Here is a 17,798-nt window from a genome sequence, read left to right as displayed (position 1 = left end):
ACAAACCTTTGAAGTCATGGACAAACCTCTTGAGTGTCTTCTTCCAGATGTCATTTATACGCTCCTTGGTGATATCACCTCAAACCCAATCAAGGTTCTTGATGCAGTCAAGATGTTGTAATCCTTCTAGAATTGGAACAGTGTCTTCTCGGTGTCTTTCTCAGTTGCAGCAATAACTGGGCAAAAGCCCTCCTCAGGTAGTAGGCCTTAAAAGCTGCTATAACTCCTTGATCCCTTGGTTGGGTCAAAGAGTTGGTGTTTGGAGGGAGAAACACTGCTGTGATGTTGGGATGAAGATCACCAATAAAAGGAGGATGTCCAGGAGCGTTATCAACATAAGCAAAATCTTGAAAGGCATGTTATTCTCCAAACAATACTTCTCTATTTTGCTGGCATAGCAATTCAGGAGGGCATCTTGGGAGAGGAGCTGGGTCATCCATGACTTCTTCTTGCTCCCATGGTACAATGGTAGTGTGTGCTTACTGACATGCTTGAAGGCCCTGGTTTTCTCACTGTGCCAGATCACAAAGGGTTTCATTTTGTAGCCTGCAACACTGCCCCCAAGCAAGACTGTTTTCCTGTCCTCAAAAGCCTTGAAACCTGGCATTGACCTGGCCTCCTTATGGTTGAAAGTCCTTTTAGGCATCCATTTCCAGAATACAGAGACTTCATCCACATTGAATACTTGCTCTGGCAAGTAATTTTCCTCCACAATCAGCTTATCTGGAATTTCCAAAAATTCTTCAGCTGCCTTCACATCAGCACTCACAGACCCACCACTCACTTTCACGTTATTTAATGAATAATAATTCTTGAATTGTTTAAACCACCCAGAGCTAGCAGTGAATTCAACATTGTAGTCGAGTCCAGCCTTTTCTTTCAACATCGCGAACAAACTTATTGCTCTGGCCGTGACCGTCATGGTGCTGAGAGGGAAATGCTCTGTGTCTCATCTTCAACCCAGGTCACTTGAAGTTTCTCCTTCTTGAATTTTTGTCAGTCTCGTTGCCTTCAACAAAGTAGACTCCCTAACAACTTCCGTGACTTTGTTCTTGGTCTTCTCAATCATAGCTATGGTGGAATGGGACATGCCTGACTGGTGAGCAATAACCATCACTGATTTTCCACCTTCGTAGTCCTTAAACACTTTTAATTTCATTTCCAAGTCAATCACTCAACGTGGCCTCTTACTGGCAACATTAGCAGTGGATTTTGTATGTTTAGGGGCCATGATGAACAAAACAACACGAGATTAAATCAAGCAAAAGACAAAATGATCCGATCAAGAGACACAGTAAATACAAGATATATGAGACTACTCCAGTATAACATGGCATAGTGTTTTACAGTAAACTCTTTTTTTAATAAGTAGACAGAGTACACTCTAAAATAATAAAAGTATAGTACAGCAAATACATGAACCAGTAACATTTATTATCACTATCAAGTATCATGTACTGCTCATAATTGTATGTGCTATACTTTTATATAACTCACAGTACAGTAGGTTTGTTTATACCAGCATCACCACAAACATGGGAATAACGTGTCAATACTATAATGTTACAATGGCTGTGATGTCACTAGGCAATAGGAATTTTTCAGCTCCATTATAATCTTATACGACCACCATTGTATATGTGGTCCACCGTTGACTGAAACGTCATTATGTGGCACATGACTATGCACTCCCTCGGTGATTTCCCTGAGGTGAATCTAATGCAGTATTTCTCAACCTTGTTTTATTATCACTCCTTCAAGGAGACTTTTAAACATTTTTTTTCTCAATCATCCCATCTCCATTAATTAAATACTAAATAAGATTGCATTGGTGCAATATTGTGATTTATAAGAAATATATAGGGGCCGGCTCCGTGACCGAGTGGTTAAGTGCGTGTGCTCCGCTGCGGCGGCCCAGGGTTCGGATCCTGGGCGCAGACATGGCACCACTCGTCAGGCCACGTTGAGGCGGCGTCCCACATCCCACAACTCGAAGGACCTGCAACTATGTACAGGGGGGGTTTGGGGAGATAAAGCACAGAAAAAAAAAAAAAGATTGGCAACAGTTGTTAGCCCAGGTGCCAATGCTTTAAAAAAAAAAAGAAAGAAATATATATATAGTCATTCAGATGACCAAAATATATTTCTCATATATATTTGGTCTTCATTCACAGTTCCTGGCTCAACAGCCCCCAAAACCCTTGGAATTTCCTAAGTGTTGACAGTGACACACACGTTTTTTGTTACGTTAATGAAGGTGACTCTTGGATTCCGTCCTTGCCAGGAGAACCAGCCCTGTGATCAGAGGATTGGAACTCTCAGCCCCATCCTCTGAGTTCCAAGGGGGGCGGCTGGAGACTGAATCAGCTGTCAATGGCCAACGATTTAGTGCATCATGACTACACAATGAAGCCTCCATAAACACCCGAAACGATAGCTTGTCAACCCCTTTTTCGGAAAGTTTCCACAGTGGGGAAACAGAACACTTCCACAAGCCACCATTTCGGGCCCCAAGCTCCAAGAAGACAGAAGCTCCCTCGTTCGGGACCTCACCCTACGTATCTTTTCATCTGGCTGTTGATTCATGTCCTTTGCAGTAAATTGGTAATCTAGTGAGTTAATGGGTCTTCTTGAGTTCTGTGAGCTGTTCTAGCAAATTAATCAAACCCGAGGAGGGGGCGGTGGGAACCTCTGATTTGCAGCCAGTCGGTCATAAGAACAAGTAACAACCTGGGCTGCTGTCGGAAATGGAAGGCGGTCCTATGGGACTGAGCCCCTTCCTGTGGAATCTGACTCCATCTCTAAGTAGATAGCGTCAGAACTGAGTTGAACTCTCAGACAGCCTGCTGTGTCTGAGAACGGTTTCTTGGTGTGGGGAAGCCTGCATGCACACGCTCCAATTCGGTCCAGGAACGCTTTTCAGTAGGGTAGGGTTGAACTTTGGAGCAAACCATTATAACACTGAAGATTTTTTTCACCCCCTAAGAACCATTTTGGCCCCCTTTGGAGTGCCACTGGCCCTTTTGAGAATATATAGTCTAAGGGTTGTTGTTTTTGTTTTTTTTTAAGGAAGATTAGCCCTGAGCTAACTGCTGCCAATCCTCCTCTTTTTCTGAGGAAGACTGGCCCTGAGCTAACATCCGTGCCCATCTTCCACTACTTTCTCTGTGGGACACCTACCACAGCATGGCTTGCCAAGCAGTGCCATGTCTGCACCCGGGATCTGAACCAGCGAACCCCAGGCCGCTGAAACAGAACATGTGAACTTAACCGCTGTGCCACTGAGCCAGCCCCTAGTCTAAAGGTTTTAAATACCATCTCTAAGCTGAAGGCTCTCACATTTTAGCTCCACCATAGACCTCCTCCCTGGACTCCAGGCATCTATCCAACTCCCTCTTTGATATGTCCACTAGGGTATTTAATAAGCATCTTAAATTAACGCATCCAAAAACAAACTCTGGATCTTTCCCACCAGATCATGTCATCTCCCTGTTCAGAAATCTCAAGTCTTGCCTTCCTCATTCTGACAAACAGGCCAGCACTCCAGTTGCCTCCAAGGCCCTAGTGAGGAGCTGCCCTCTCCTTCTCCTCTGACCTCATCTCTCGCTCTTCCCGTCCTCACTAAGTTCCAGCCACACTGGCCTTCCTGCTGCTCTTCAAGGATGCCAGCCTTGCTCCTACCCAGGGCCTTTGCAGTAGGCGCTCTTTCCGCTCAGCACAGGAGGCGGCAAAGTACAGCCCACTGCCTCCTTCTGTGAAGACGGTTCCACTGGAACACAGACCGCTTCCTCATTCGTGTAGTCCATGGCTGCTGTCACGCTACATCAGCAGAGCTGAGTGGCTGCAACAGAGACCACCTGGTCTGCAAAGCCTGAAATACTGACTATCCGGCCCTTTACAGAAGTTCGCCGACCCCTGACTTGGAGCGCTTTTCCCTAGATAACCATGCAGTCTGCTCCCTCACCTCCCCCTGCAGCTCTCTGCTCAAATATGATCTTCTCAGTGAAGCCTTTCCTGAACAGCCTATTTTAAAAAGCAGCCCTATCATACCTACCCTCTAGTCCTGCATGCTCTCTCCCCCATTCCCTGATTTTTTTCCATAGCACTTATCTGTTCAAGATAAAAACTTGGGAAAAATACATCTAGTATACAAGTCAAACAACATCCACACTGGATTTGTAGTTGACCAAAGTACACACACCTTTTCTAACACTTTATTAAGTACTTTTACCCAATTCTCCCCACTCTGTCAGAATCTCCTGAAATAACTGGAGGCCATGCTGGGGACGAGCTGTTCTAAATGAGCAACTCAAGTAGTTCTCATCTGGTGCTGGCCATCACTGCCCACCCTTCAGAACGACTGCAATGGGCTCTGAGCTCTCTGAAGGCAGGGACTGTGTCTCAGCAATCAGAGGCCAGACCAGAGCCAAAGGTGTTCAATAAATATTTGTTCAGTGTTCAACAAGTGGTTCCCATACTACTGGTGCTTTCCTCCTCCCACTTCCCCACCACACACCCTTTTTTTTAATACTGGAGTGAGAAAGCAATGGGGAAAAATGAACAGTGTCTAAGTAGCTTTACTTCAAAATAAACTCACTTGGATTAATAGTAACATCATTAATCCTTATTATAGTGATAAAAGAAACAAATAGGACAGTCTGAAATAAAAAACAACATTAAAAATCAGTTTCCTGCTTGAATTATACTGTAGCATGTTTTCTCTTTCTTCTCCAGAAATGACAGTCTCTGCAAAGTATCTTCTCCTTACTGAAGTAGAGCTCAACTAAGCCACGCATGAAGCTATATAAAAACAGACTGGCAAACGGTCCTACCAAAGGCTAAAAGAGCATTTGTTTCTTTCAGCATCCATTATGTTCTTTCCTGTGTGCAATGTTTTTCTATGTGAGCTACAGGAAAACCTAGAAAGCGAAGGGAGTGGTATTGAATACCAAAGTTCAAATTTAATGTATGTCCAAAATGATGTCCATTATAAAAACAGTGGCAACAGTTCAAAAAAATTCCTTCCCACAAACTGTAAAGCAAGGTGAACACTGCAACAGAAATCTGCTATAAGACTACCAAAATATTTATGTTACCTTCAAGCTATGATGAAGGTTATTTTAGGCAATATAGGCTTTAAGCGACTACTTGATACACATGAATGGAGGAAAATGTGTCCAACATGGTGACACAAACTAAACATTTTCCAGATCAGATTCTTTCATTTAATTTAGTAAGTCCTATGTCGAGTGTTACCCTGGACTTTACGGGAAATACAGAAGATCAGATTCTGTCCTCAAAAGACACACATCTCATTCCGGGTGACAAATAAACAAATAATTCCAATACAATGGGATAAACCCTACAACTGAGGTACCGAAGGGTTTCTATTCAAACTCAAGAAGGCACTTGGAACTAGGAGAGGGCAAGGATGGATGGGAGGAAACATAACGGAAGGTATCAACCTCTACGGGAAAACCACAGCAAACCTGACCACAGCACCTGCGGTGTGCCAGTGCCTGGAGTCTCATGGGGCCTGCTAGACTGAAACAAGGAGGATGTTCACCCCTCTCTCTGCTGACCACAAGCCTGTGTTCAATCTACTTCGTAGGGAGAGGACCAAGTGCAAGGATTGAGCTGATGTCACATAGATGGTGCTGTGGACTGACTCTCACGATCCAGTATGGCAAGAGGCGGGGAGAGGGGTAAGGAGGACATGCCAGGTAGGAGAAAAAGCATACGCATAGGCAAGGAATCATAAAGGAACTGGCATATCTTAAGGCTGATTTGTTTAAGGTATCTTCTAAGTTAATCAATATATACTACGTTTTATTTTCGTATTCATTAAAATACATAATGCAAAGCAAGTCTTATGTTTTTAGCATATTAACATCTTGCCAAGGTATTCAAAATGCTTCATTTCAAACTTACCAGTGTATGATACTTCCCAGTTGATATTTATGATAATCATTGTATTTGATACAGAGAACAAAAAATTTTAAGAAATTAAGAGATACACACTTGAAACAGACAAAGTAGGAGATTTGTACACTGACTGTTAAGCTTATTTTTAAGTACTCAATACCCGTGTGCGACCGTGGAGAGACTCAGGCAGAGGGCTGCTAATCCTTGTCAGGTATTCGCGCTGCTGAGCAGACAGACAGACACAGCACGTTCACACGGAAGAGCACTTGCTCAACCTTCCCCTCCATGCCCTCACTACTTTTCGTAAACTTTTGAACACTGTTGGTGGTAAAAAGTGCTGAATGAGAAAGCAAGATAAACAAGATAAATACCTTTGAGAGTGAAAAAATCAATCAAATGTCAACTTTGCCCCCCCAACACAAACTAAAATCTAACAAAGGAAGTGGTAGTGACTAAAATACAGCAAGCTTACAGGGAAGGACATATAGCAGAGATGCCCCACAGCAGAAGACTTCCCCGGGTCAGAAAGACAGTGCGGTGCAGTGCACATAACACATCTTGACAGGCATGAGGCTGGGTTCCCTTCCGGACTCTGCTAACGACCCAGGAGTCAAGGTCCTCATCTCTAAACTGACAAGATTTAACACCATAAGACCCCTATGGTCCCTTCCAGCTCTGAAACAAATCTTCAATTTTAATCCTTAAACTTTCACCTTTTTCATTCTGTTTATTGGGATAGGGAGAGGGGAAGGCAGGAAATATTCTCAGTTCTACAGATAATTTTTCTGTTTTATAAAGGGAATCTAGCTAAGTATTCTGGATATTTCTCTTCCATATTATAATCACTATGAGCTGGGTGAATCCAAGGTGAACTCTGCACTGACTGGATCTCTGATCTTCCTCACAAACGCCTGGAATTCCTTCACCACAGACACGTTTCCTACTTCAACCATAAAAACCTCAAAGTACGGAAATGCAGACAGGGCTTGCTTGTTGCTCTCTCAGATGTCAGTGTATCTGTACACATATCATGAACCAACTGTTTTCATGGTACGGATTTTATATATTATATATATTTTTTTGCCTGGCATAATTTCAACATAATTTGCTCAACAGATAACTGATATTTTCTCGAAAACAAATATGATCTATAAACTAGTGAAATATAGGATGATGTGTTGCTACTTTAACCTACTAAACATTTCAAATGAAGCAGACATCATGAGAAGGAAATCTTACAAAATAAAAATTACTAACACACTTAAAGTATAATTTTAGCAAAGACAGTCCACTCCAACATAAAACTGACCACAAAAAACAAAATACTAATAATAAACTAAGGATTCCTAATGTTACTAATCCTAGACAGGTTTTCATTTACATGGGTTACTGCTATTTCCACCACCATAAGTCTTTCTAAAATCAACGACATTCCTCTAGCTTTAAAATAGCTTTTTTTGTATTATCAATAATTGTAAGAGATTTTTAGCCTAAATTAAGACCAGTCCCTAGAGCAATTTCTCTTTTCTGGGAAAAACGTATACATTCACGATTTAGGACAATAAGTAATGACATTTAATTGAAATAATTAGCACCATTCTTAGAAGAGATACTAATTGAGAGGACCATCAACCTACTAATATTAAACATCTAACAAATAAACACAAGTTCTGTACATTCCATGGCACTAAAGAAATATCACTTGAGAAAAATATCACTTTGTTTCCTGGCAGTGGATACCATTATAGATAAATTACATCACAAAAAATTCCTGCGGCATTATTCACATGGTTTTGATAGATCTAAGCTCTTTCATATTTAACTCACAACTTTTCAAGGCCTCTAGTTTCTGAATTACAACATTATAATTATTAGACTTGGAGCATAAGAAAATTCTCCAGCCTTGAAACTGTACTAGGCAAGGGGCTGCGTGTGACCGCCTCACCACTGATTCCCACCACCCAGCTCAGAGCCCGACAGACAATCGGTCTCAAGGAAAACCTACCAAGTGAGTGGCTATTCTGTTAAACGGGCTGTTGACTGTTTTGCTGCTCTGACATTTTAGTTTAACGTCTGTTTTTATCTCTAGAATTTGATTTGTATGATTAATATAAATCTAGAGGGCTTTTTTGCAAACTTTAATTATTTTCCATTTAATAAATACCAGAAATAGCACTCCTGCCCTCGTAAAAATGAGCAAATACACAGGAGAGAGTACATTACACTATGTAAATAACAGAGGTAAATGAGTGGAATGCTTCTTGTGAACAACAGATGAGACTGCGTCTGGAGCCTACCAACAGCCCAACAATCGTTAAGACGGCCACGGGTCACAGGAAACACGCGTGGCAGGAAGGCTGTGTTGGCCAGGTGTGCATCTCTATTCCAACACTTTGGCAAAGCAAAACAAACAAAGAAAACCTATGCTCTACAGACAGCTGTTTTCAAAACACAGTCACAGACCTGTGAGAGTCTTTAAACACTGACAGGTAATCCAAAGGCCAATCAAAGCACACTGGAGTCATACACAACAATATCCTAAAAACAATGAACAACGCAAAACGCTACAGACGCTAGGCGAGGGCTGGGGGAGCACTCGGAAAAGAAGGGCAGGAAAAGCAACGCTACAGAAGAGCCAGCACAGCTCCAGCTGTCGCTTGAGTTTGAAAGGTCCTGCCGAAGTGCATCTTCTAGCCAGTTTTCTTATAACTAAAATAAGAAACTATCTACTAAGTAGATAATCAAATATGAATTCTAGATTTTAAAAGTGGTTCTATGATACACAAGGAGGCAGTATACTTTTTTCTGTATTTCAGTCAGAGAAAAAACAAATTAAATTTTTGTATTTAATTTTCCTATTAGCAAAGTTTTGTGGGTTTTTTTTGTTTGGTTGGGTTTTTTTTGCTTAAGGAAGATTGGCCCTGAGCTAACATCTGTGCCAACCTTCCTCTATTTTGTATGCGGGATGTTGCCTCAGCATGGCTTGACAAGCGGTGTGTGTAGGTCCACACCTGGGAACTGAAACTGTGAACCCCGGGCTGCCAGAACACAGTGCACAAACTTAATCACTATACCACTGGGCCAGCCCTCATTGGTAGCAAAGTTTTAAAATAGTTTTGGACTCTAGGCAAAATTTTCCTAAGAACCACGAAATAGGTTTTTTTTAGCTACTTTCATTTTAATGGACAGCACAGTTCGGTTTGTCTTCATTTTAATAAAGTTTGTATACTTTTTAAAAGCTCATTAAAATTTGTTTTTAATTCAGAAACACAGAAAGAGAATCACCTGTAGTCTCATCATCCCAAAATAATAGTATTAATATTTTAGCACCAGCTTATTCCAAAAATTAAGTGTGTATATTTACACGTGCTGTTTTCTGAGAGACCTCATAGCTTTCAATTTCTCAGAGGTCAATGAATGAAAAAAATTAACCACATATCTAGTCCAAGATCCCCATTTTATAGATGAGAAAACTGAGGCTCAGAGAGGCAAACTGACTTGCCCAAAGATATAGTCAGCAAACAACAGAATGATGAACAAAAAGGCACTCTCTCCCAAATCCCTGGTTCAATATTCTTTCACATATCATTTGACTTTGTATTTCATTTAAGATTTCTTTCCATCCATTCATGTAGCCATCACTCTATGCAATCGAACATTGTGAGCCAGGGGTACTAGGGACACAGAGATAGAAAGAAACAGTGTCGCTCCTCAAGCCTAATGGAAATCCAGGTGCATGTAGGTTAACACAGCTTTTCTTAAACGAGAACACAGTCACGGGTTTACTCGGCGAAGGGACAACATGCAGAGGGAGAGGCGCAGTGGCGTGAGACAAGTGTCCGGCAAAGAGAAAAAGGCATTTGAGCGAACCTTGCAGAACGAATAGGTGTCAGTCAAGCAGATGGATACTTGGGTTTGGGGGTGAGAGGAGTGCAACAGATGGTTCCTAAACTGCAAAGGAGAACATGGAATGAAGGCATGATGAGAACAGATGGCTAAGTTTAGAGACCTGGAAAAAAAGTTTAGAGTTTACCTATAGGAAATGAGGAACCACCAAACGTTTTTGAGCAAGATTATCCCGTGACTAATATTTGCATTTTAGAAAGATCATTCTGGTGCCACTGAATGGCACAGAGAAACAGCAAGAAAGGGACATGAACAAAACCAGGGCAGTAACAGTGGGGATAGACAGAGGGGCTGGAGAGAGACTTAGGGTTCAATTCTAAACAGGCTGTTCACTAAGCAAAGAGAGCAATGAGTCTAGACTAGATTTAACAATGATAGACGGGGTTGCCATTTTCAGTATGGAATACCTTCATATTTTCTAGGATCTGAAATAGACTTTAAATTGCTAACAAAATGCTTCACTGCAGATTTCCAAACACAGGTTTCAAAAAGCAATTCAATTTTCAACCAAAATTGACAATAAAGGAGTAGGAAATGAAAAGAGAGGGAAAAAAGCAAAAAAAACCAAACAAACAAACAAACAAAAAAAAACAAAAAACTGACCTGTTTATGAAAAGCTAGATTGTAAAAGTACACAAAGCAGAAATCGAAAAGTCTTGGCAATAGAATGTCTGCACAACAAGTCTTTCTGAAAAAAATTTTAATTTCAAAAACCATTTTGGAAAACTACTGATAAAGAATGTACCATGTTGGGGGCTGGCCCCGTGGTCGAGTGGTTAAGTTCGCGCGCTCTGCTGCAGGCGGCCCAGTGTTTCGTTAGTTCGAATCCTGGGCGCGGACATGGCACTGCTCATCAGACCACGCTGAGGCAGCGTCCCACATGCCACAACTAGAAGAACCCACAACGAAGAATACACAACTATGTACCGGGGGGCTTTGGGGAGAAAAAGGAAAAAATAAAATCTTTAAAAAAAAAAAAAAAAAAAAAAAGACTGTACCATGTTGTTTACAAAGTTGTTCTTAGAAAATATTTCCAACATCATAAACACCTTAAACTTAAGTGAAAGAGTATGAAACGATGTCAATGAAATGTCACAATACAACAGCTGTCTCCGATCCTAAGAGAGAGCCGCGACTGCGTGCTGGGACAACAGAGCTTATCATTACAAGTGGGAAGACTTTGGTCGGTACCTAAGACGTTTCTTATCTCTAAGGGGGAAATCAGATCTTCAACTCAGCCCTAGAAAAAGAATCCACAGACCTCTGCAACACGGCTGAAACATTTCAGTTTCTGGAAAGATTATCAGAATAAAATTTCAACTTAGTTGTGTTAGCTCTTTTCTCCAGAACAAACAAAAATAAACCAAATCTACAGTTCTATGTTCCATTAACTAGCTTAAGGTTAACCTCTAAAACAAACAGACTCCACTTCCCTTACACATGAAACACACACACACACAGAGAAATAAAAAATGTACGTCACTAATGGTGGAAGCCAGGGTTCTCACAATTGCCAGCGATGTGAGCTTGTAAACATCATAAAAACAAAATGGTTATAAGATACTTTAATAAAAACTCACCAAACAGATTATCAACAATAAAAATAATGTCACCTACTACTAATATGAGCTTAACAAAAAATTTTCATAAGTCAATTGTGATTGAAGTGTTTTAATGCTGAACAATAAAAATTCCTATGATAATAACAAGAAATACTAACTTCAAAAGAAACTAAAACTCCCTAGAAGGAAGGTGAGAAAAAACGTTTACTTTTGAAAATAAAGTACAACTTTCTTAGGAGGGCCTCCACAATCTCGAATCCTCAAACTGAAATGTCCCTCGAACCTGAATTTTCCAGGTGCCTGAAGCTTACTTCTTTACGTACCCAACTTTATTCCTCTTTTTTTTTAACTAAATCCTTGCTAGAATGTACTATTGTTCCTGGCCTTTCTTAAACAGAGCACACTGGAGCCTCTTCTTGAGCGTGGCATCACTCAACCGTCACCCGCTCAGGGTCACGAAGCACAGACAGCTGCTTCTTGTGGCCCCATCCACACAGGCTGGCCCGCTGGCTGAGTCGGCCGGAGTTCCCCTCCTCTCCCACTGAGCTGCTCCCGGCCACTTCTCACTGTTGTCAAAAGTGCTTGCCTCGAACAGCTCACCATCCCATGTCTGGACTACTACACAACCCTTCTAAATTGCTAGGAAACCTAACATTTAAACTTATTTGAACTATGTTTTTTAAAAAAAACAAGTTAAAACACAGATGAGTGAAATGCATGAACTTTAGTGCATTAAATGTGTGGGGGTGTTTTGAAAGGGTTCAATCTTATGTATTTATGTGTTTACTTCGTATTTCTCTCTGGTGTTCCAAATACGAAAAATTTCTGAGAAAAAAGAAGTCCAGATATAAAACATATTATTTAACTAAATCTGTCTAAATACAATAGTTCTTATTAAAAGAGAAAACTTTTCATCTTCACACTCCGATTCAAATAAAATCAAGGTTATATGATATTTAGGCAGTAAGCACAAAAATCATAGTGCATTGATGTCTGTCTGCTATTTAGGTTGTATTCAAGTTGAAACCCTTTCCTCAAATGGCTAAAACATTACAACATTTACTTTTCTAATACTGTAATTATTTCAAATTTTAAGCTAGCAGCATTATTATGCTGTACGAAGCAGTCAGCACCTACCAGGATATCACTAGAGCCACGACGACGTACTTCCTTCGTGCCAAATTACGTTCATTCTAACAGCATATGGCCAGGTAATTACAAGGTGAGAATGCAACTGTCAGATGAACCCACAAGCCTCATTCCCAAAGGAGATGCATATACTACACTATAAAGAAATTCTTATTTCAAAAATTAGGCTATGCTAAATTAACCTTGAAGAGTCTCTACTTTTATTTCATCTACTTCCAACTGATTTTTGAAATTATTTTGGTTTTCACTCTAAAACCTTTAAATGGATTCTTCTTTTTTAATTTACCAAGTCATAGTCACAAATTACAAGTCGTGTATTCATATCACTAATAATTAACTAAAATTTACTTATTTGATATTTACTCCACAAATGTACTAGGATTGTTGTATCTTAGGGAAAAAAGAACACGAATTGTAATACAAACCTTAATATAAAAATTGATGGTATTATAATTTTAACTCATTTATAACTCCCCCTTACTACCAAAGGGGGGAAAAAAAAGCAGAAATGAGGTAAGTTAAGGAACAACAAATTAATGTGACTTAGATATATTTATAGCAGGACCAACTTTGGGGCTCTCAAAAAATAAAAAAGCAGTGAAATCTTGCAAATACTTCTAACAAAATATCTCTAGAAGGAATGTCCACATTAAAACAAGAACAAAACAAGGAGTTCACAATATTTGTTAGGTTATATTACCAAGTGTTATCATCATAGAACTAGACAGTCAAGAAAGGTAATTGAAATCTTGCAAAAAGAATTTCATTTTAGTATTTTCTAAAGACAAAATAAGGAGACAATAATAAGATACATTTCGCAATTGTTACATTTTATAAGATGCCCACAACAGTACATGGTTCTGATTTCTACTGACCCTGGGACAGGATCACAATTCTTAAAGGACCAACTCTCCCAGCTCTGTGAAGGGCAGAACCAGGGAACAAGCCCATGGCAGTGGTCAGAGGGGTTTACATGAGCCACATAAGAAACAAGGAAGGTTGCTTCCCAACAGTGCGTGTGTTACACATCTGGGTAAGTTATTTAGAGCAGCTGTGAGATCTCACTCTCTTTAATAATAGAACAGAGTCTCATCTGCATGGAAAGGTTTAAGGTACTGCTATTCAAAATCAAAACGGGACAGCTTCTCAAAGTCCCTTCAAGAGCCAGAGACCAGGAATTACATATACACCTACATCAGACATTCTAAGTAACAACCAAATGCAACTTTCTGCAAAATGATACCTTTGCTTAACTGGAGGATATTAAATAGGTGGCTTTCTGTGCAGTTTTACATGTACTGTTAGATACCTGGGTCTTTTTTATCTGTGCGCTCCCTGCTTCTACTGAACTAGAAGTTAACCGCTTTTATTTTCCATATTTTAATTTTTAAACCCAGTCCTAATTATAGCATGGTCCCAAATTACTCAACTGCTTTACCTGACTAGCTACACGACCTTGGGAAGTCACCGCTTGTAAAATGAGAGGCTTGCACTAAGCCCCCTAGAACGCACCTCCATGTTCTGTCACCTCTCTGCTCCCTGCCCCGACACGGAAGTCACTAAATATTTACTGAAGGAGAGGATCAGTTCTGTCCCCAAACCACAAACACAAAACAAAGGTAATCACTTTTCCTTTTTAACAATCATATTCTAATCTGTGTATTCCCAAACATGAAGAGGACACTGAAACTGAAATCTCCTATGCATTAAATAAATAAATCATTTCAAAGTAAAGTCCTCATTTTTTAGAAATAAAATGGGTAGATTATACAAGAGCTGACAAACTTCACCCAGTTTGTTGCACTTCCCTTTTCTTCATCCCCTTCAAGCCGTCGCTGCCTCCCTCCGTCCTGTTCCTTTGTCACGTGAAAGGCAGGCAGCTGGGAGGGAGACAGTGCACTGGACTCGTGGTGAGCAGGCCTCAGATCTAGCCCGGTCTCTTCCATTAACTGCTCTGTGGGGACAGCCCGCATCCCCTATCCCCTCTGGGGCCCGCAAGGCTGCATTGGTAAAACAAGGGAGCTGAGCTAATTATTAACTTCTAAAGTCTTCTGCTTTAAAAATCTATGTTTCTCCTTTCATTCTACTCATTATTCTATTCCTAATGCCTTGATTCAGTGCTTGCCACATCATTCTTAGACTTGTACAATAACCTCAAAATTTGTCTCTTTCCCTCTTTACCTTTCCTTCTCATCCTAAAACGAATTCAATCCTAAAACCATGAGCTGAGCAGGGTGAAAAGCACACCTTCACTGAAGTCAGAGAGACCCGGCTTTAAACTCAGACTCTGCCACTAAGTAACCCTAACTCTAAAAGGGTAATGATATTAATTACCTCGTTGAGGATTAAATAAAATGTATAAAGCACCTAATACAGAGCCTGACACACGGAGATGCTCAACAACAATGAGCACCTTTCCCTATTTCCTAAGATCAAAAGCCTCAGTTTCCCACTGTCTCCAGCACGGATGACACGCTGCACAGGTGGCATCCAAGAAGGTTTGTACAACTACAGAGACAAAAACTGGGTTAAACGGCCTCACCAGGCGCCTGCATTTCTGCCAGTATAGTTCTGGGTAAAGCAGCCTCAGTCACCAGCCCCTCGTGAGCTCACAAAAGTAAACGGTGCAGCCTTCTCAGGCCCAACCCACAGGTCAAGAGGGAAGGAAAACTTGACACAAGTCTTCAAAAAGATATAGTGTCTGGATTTTACCTAAAAACAAACTCTTCAGCCTGTCATTCGTGTGAAAAGAAGCCAGTCCCAATTCTGTGTACTTCTATGTATAGGCACCACCACTAACGTTAAAGAACCACCTAACATTAATTTGATTTTCCAATCACAGGAAACGAAAAGGTGTGACAGAAGAAAAAAAAGAATAAAATTTCTCACAAAGTGAAGATACACCGAGCTTTGTAGTGTTGTACAAACACCTTCAGAAAAAGCAGTGCCTTTCTCCTTTATTTCAAAACTAGGTCAAAACTGGAAGGAACAAGAAGAGGAGTGATGGGGACTCGCAAAGAGCTCATTTCTTAAAGTGACTTAAGTACAATTAATTACATGGGAATTTCCCCCCAAACTAGGGTAATAACAATCTTTACTTCCACACACTAGTCAAAGATACAATTGAGTTACTAGTAACAGACGGCAATCAATCAAGTGTGTGGAAGTCTGGAAACCAAAGGAGTCTTGCGAAGAAACCTGTTTTTTTGAAGTGCTGCCTCCTTTCCCAAGCTACTACAGCCCAAACTGCTGCGAAAGCGTATAATGAGAACCATGTCACATTTAGGAAAAATTCTTTCGGAAGGCTTAGCTTCATTAAGAATTATCCAAATTCATATCTCTGTTTAAAAACACAAACCCACGAATGGGAGATCTGCACTGTTTTGTGATCAGGCCACCCGGTGCTCCAGGACCCTTGAGATGCAGTAACCGATGAATCTGACCAAAATTCCTGCCATGAGCTGCCATTTTTCTGCAAAGTAATTATTCACAAGCACTGGTGCTTCTGGTTAATTCTTTTCTAAAAATTGAAGTTAAACTCCGTTTTCTTCCTCATGTTCTTTGCTCACATTCCAAATTAAACAGGCCTAATTTTCTCCGCCCAGACTTGAGATCTCTGATCAAAACCCTTTCGCCTAGATGTGGCCCTTTCTCCCTCACATTCCTCACTTCCACTTACCTCCCACCTTGTCCCCCGTCCCTCTGCAAAGCACCCTCAGCATATTGTAGGGACTACAATCCCTTTCCCAAGTGTAGTTTTCCCTGCTTTCTGACCTTATCGATGACCAGCAGCCCCCCTTTCCCAGACTTGGTCCAGCTTCATCCTCCAATTCCAGTCCCCATCACTGCCTAGCCTCTCCTCAGCTCCGATTCCTGCCCTGGTCTCTTACCTCTAACGTCTCCGTCTCTCAATCCAATCCCCACTGCTTTAATACCTGACCTTATTAACGCCGGTCTCCCCAACCCAGACCTTATTGCGGCTGAGCCCCTTCCCCCACCTTCTATCAATTCTTGCCATTCCCGGCCCCTGCCTAGTCTCTCTTCATTTCAGACCCTGCCCAATCGCCTCTGGGCCCTTGGCTAAAACCTAAACCCCATTCCTAACCGCAACAGTCCTCCTCTTGACCATAGCAAATACTGGCCCATCCCACTTTTTCTCTGACTCTGAACCTGGTGCCTGCCCCGCTCCTTCACTGAAAGCTGGGGCCACGAAATCTCCGACCCTAGCCTAGTCTACCAGTACCCCACTTCTGACCCCCTGAAACACGCGTCCTCCCCATCACACGCTCCAGGCTAATGTGACTATTTTCCCCATCTCGGATACTAGCCTTGGGCCCTGCTCCCCATCGCAGACCAGGGCCCGCTCCCTAGGCGCGCTTAGCCCGAAGCCTAGGACACCCCTCCCCGCCCTGCCGCGCAGCCCCGCATCCCTAACTCCCATCCTGCCCCTCCCCTGTGGGTCTCTCTCCGCACTTGACCCCAGTCTGGTGACCTCCGTCCCGACGAGCCCGGTGCTCCATTCTGTCTCGGTGCCTCCCCCGCCCAGCGCTCCTCCGCACTCCAGCCCAGCGGGGTGTGTCCCCTCCCCGCGGGACTCAGCCCACCCGCCCCTCCTCACCTCGGCGTCCACCACCTCGTGGTAGGCGGGCGGGGGGTCGAAGCCGCCCCCGCCTCCGGTGCTCCCGCCGCGGGAGGGGCCGCCGCCGCCGCCGCTGTCGCCGCCGCCGTCGCCGCGTGAGCCGCCGCCAGGCCCGGGGCTGGGGCCGCCGCCGCTGTCCATGGGCTCGTAGCCGCCGTAGTCGAGGCCCGGCCGCTCGTTGGTGAGCAGCGCCACGGCCTCGTTGATGTCGTTCTTGGCCAGACGCAGGGCCTTGCGGATGGTGGCGGGGTCCGAGAAGCCCATGCACAGCAGCGTGGTCATGTGCTGCTCCTCCTCCGACTCCATGGCGCCGGCCTCCGGGCCGCGCCGGCCGGCGGGCGGCGAGGCCGCGGCTCCCGGGCCTGGTGGGCCGTCCCCGCGCGCGGCGGGCCGCTGCGCTGCCGGCCTGCGCGCCCGCGGCCGCCGGGCCCGGCTGGGGGCGGACGTGGGCGCCGCGAGCCGCGCGAGGGCGGTGGGCGCTCAGGCGCGGCGGCGGCCCGGCCCGGCCCTGCGCGCCGCCATGTTGGCCTCCGCCTCCGCCGCCGCCGCCCTCCCGGAAGCCGCCCGGGCCGCCCCCAGGCTCGCCGGCCGCGGGCGCGGGGTGGGGGGAGGCCTTT

The 17,798-nt window shown here is 43.1% G+C and overlaps 1 protein-coding gene across 8 annotated transcripts in view; it reads right to left on the bottom strand.

Annotated features, from left to right (window-relative positions):
- The window catches only part of USP24 (ubiquitin specific peptidase 24), a 138,986-nt gene extending 121,389 nt beyond the window's left edge, over positions 1–17,597 (bottom strand). For 4 of the 8 annotated variants that reach the window (XM_070592065.1, XM_070592091.1, XM_070592060.1 and 1 more), the window contains exon 1: positions 17,161–17,585. In XM_070592065.1, the coding sequence (XP_070448166.1) occupies positions 17,161–17,487 (327 nt within the window). In that variant the 5' untranslated portion in view covers positions 17,488–17,585. Of the gene's footprint in view, positions 1–17,160 lie in introns of all 8 variants that reach the window. The other 4 variants (XR_011532400.1, XM_070592102.1, XM_070592082.1 and 1 more) reach the window with 4 other exon arrangements.
- Positions 17,598–17,798: the final 201 nt, after the last annotated feature.

The sequence above is a fragment of the Equus przewalskii genome, chromosome 2 (genome assembly GCF_037783145.1).
Source record: "Equus przewalskii isolate Varuska chromosome 2, EquPr2, whole genome shotgun sequence".
In the NCBI taxonomy this organism is placed as follows: Eukaryota; Metazoa; Chordata; class Mammalia; order Perissodactyla; family Equidae; genus Equus; species Equus przewalskii.
The sequence above is the reverse complement of the archived record's forward strand: the minus strand, read 5'-3'. Positions and strand labels throughout refer to the sequence as shown.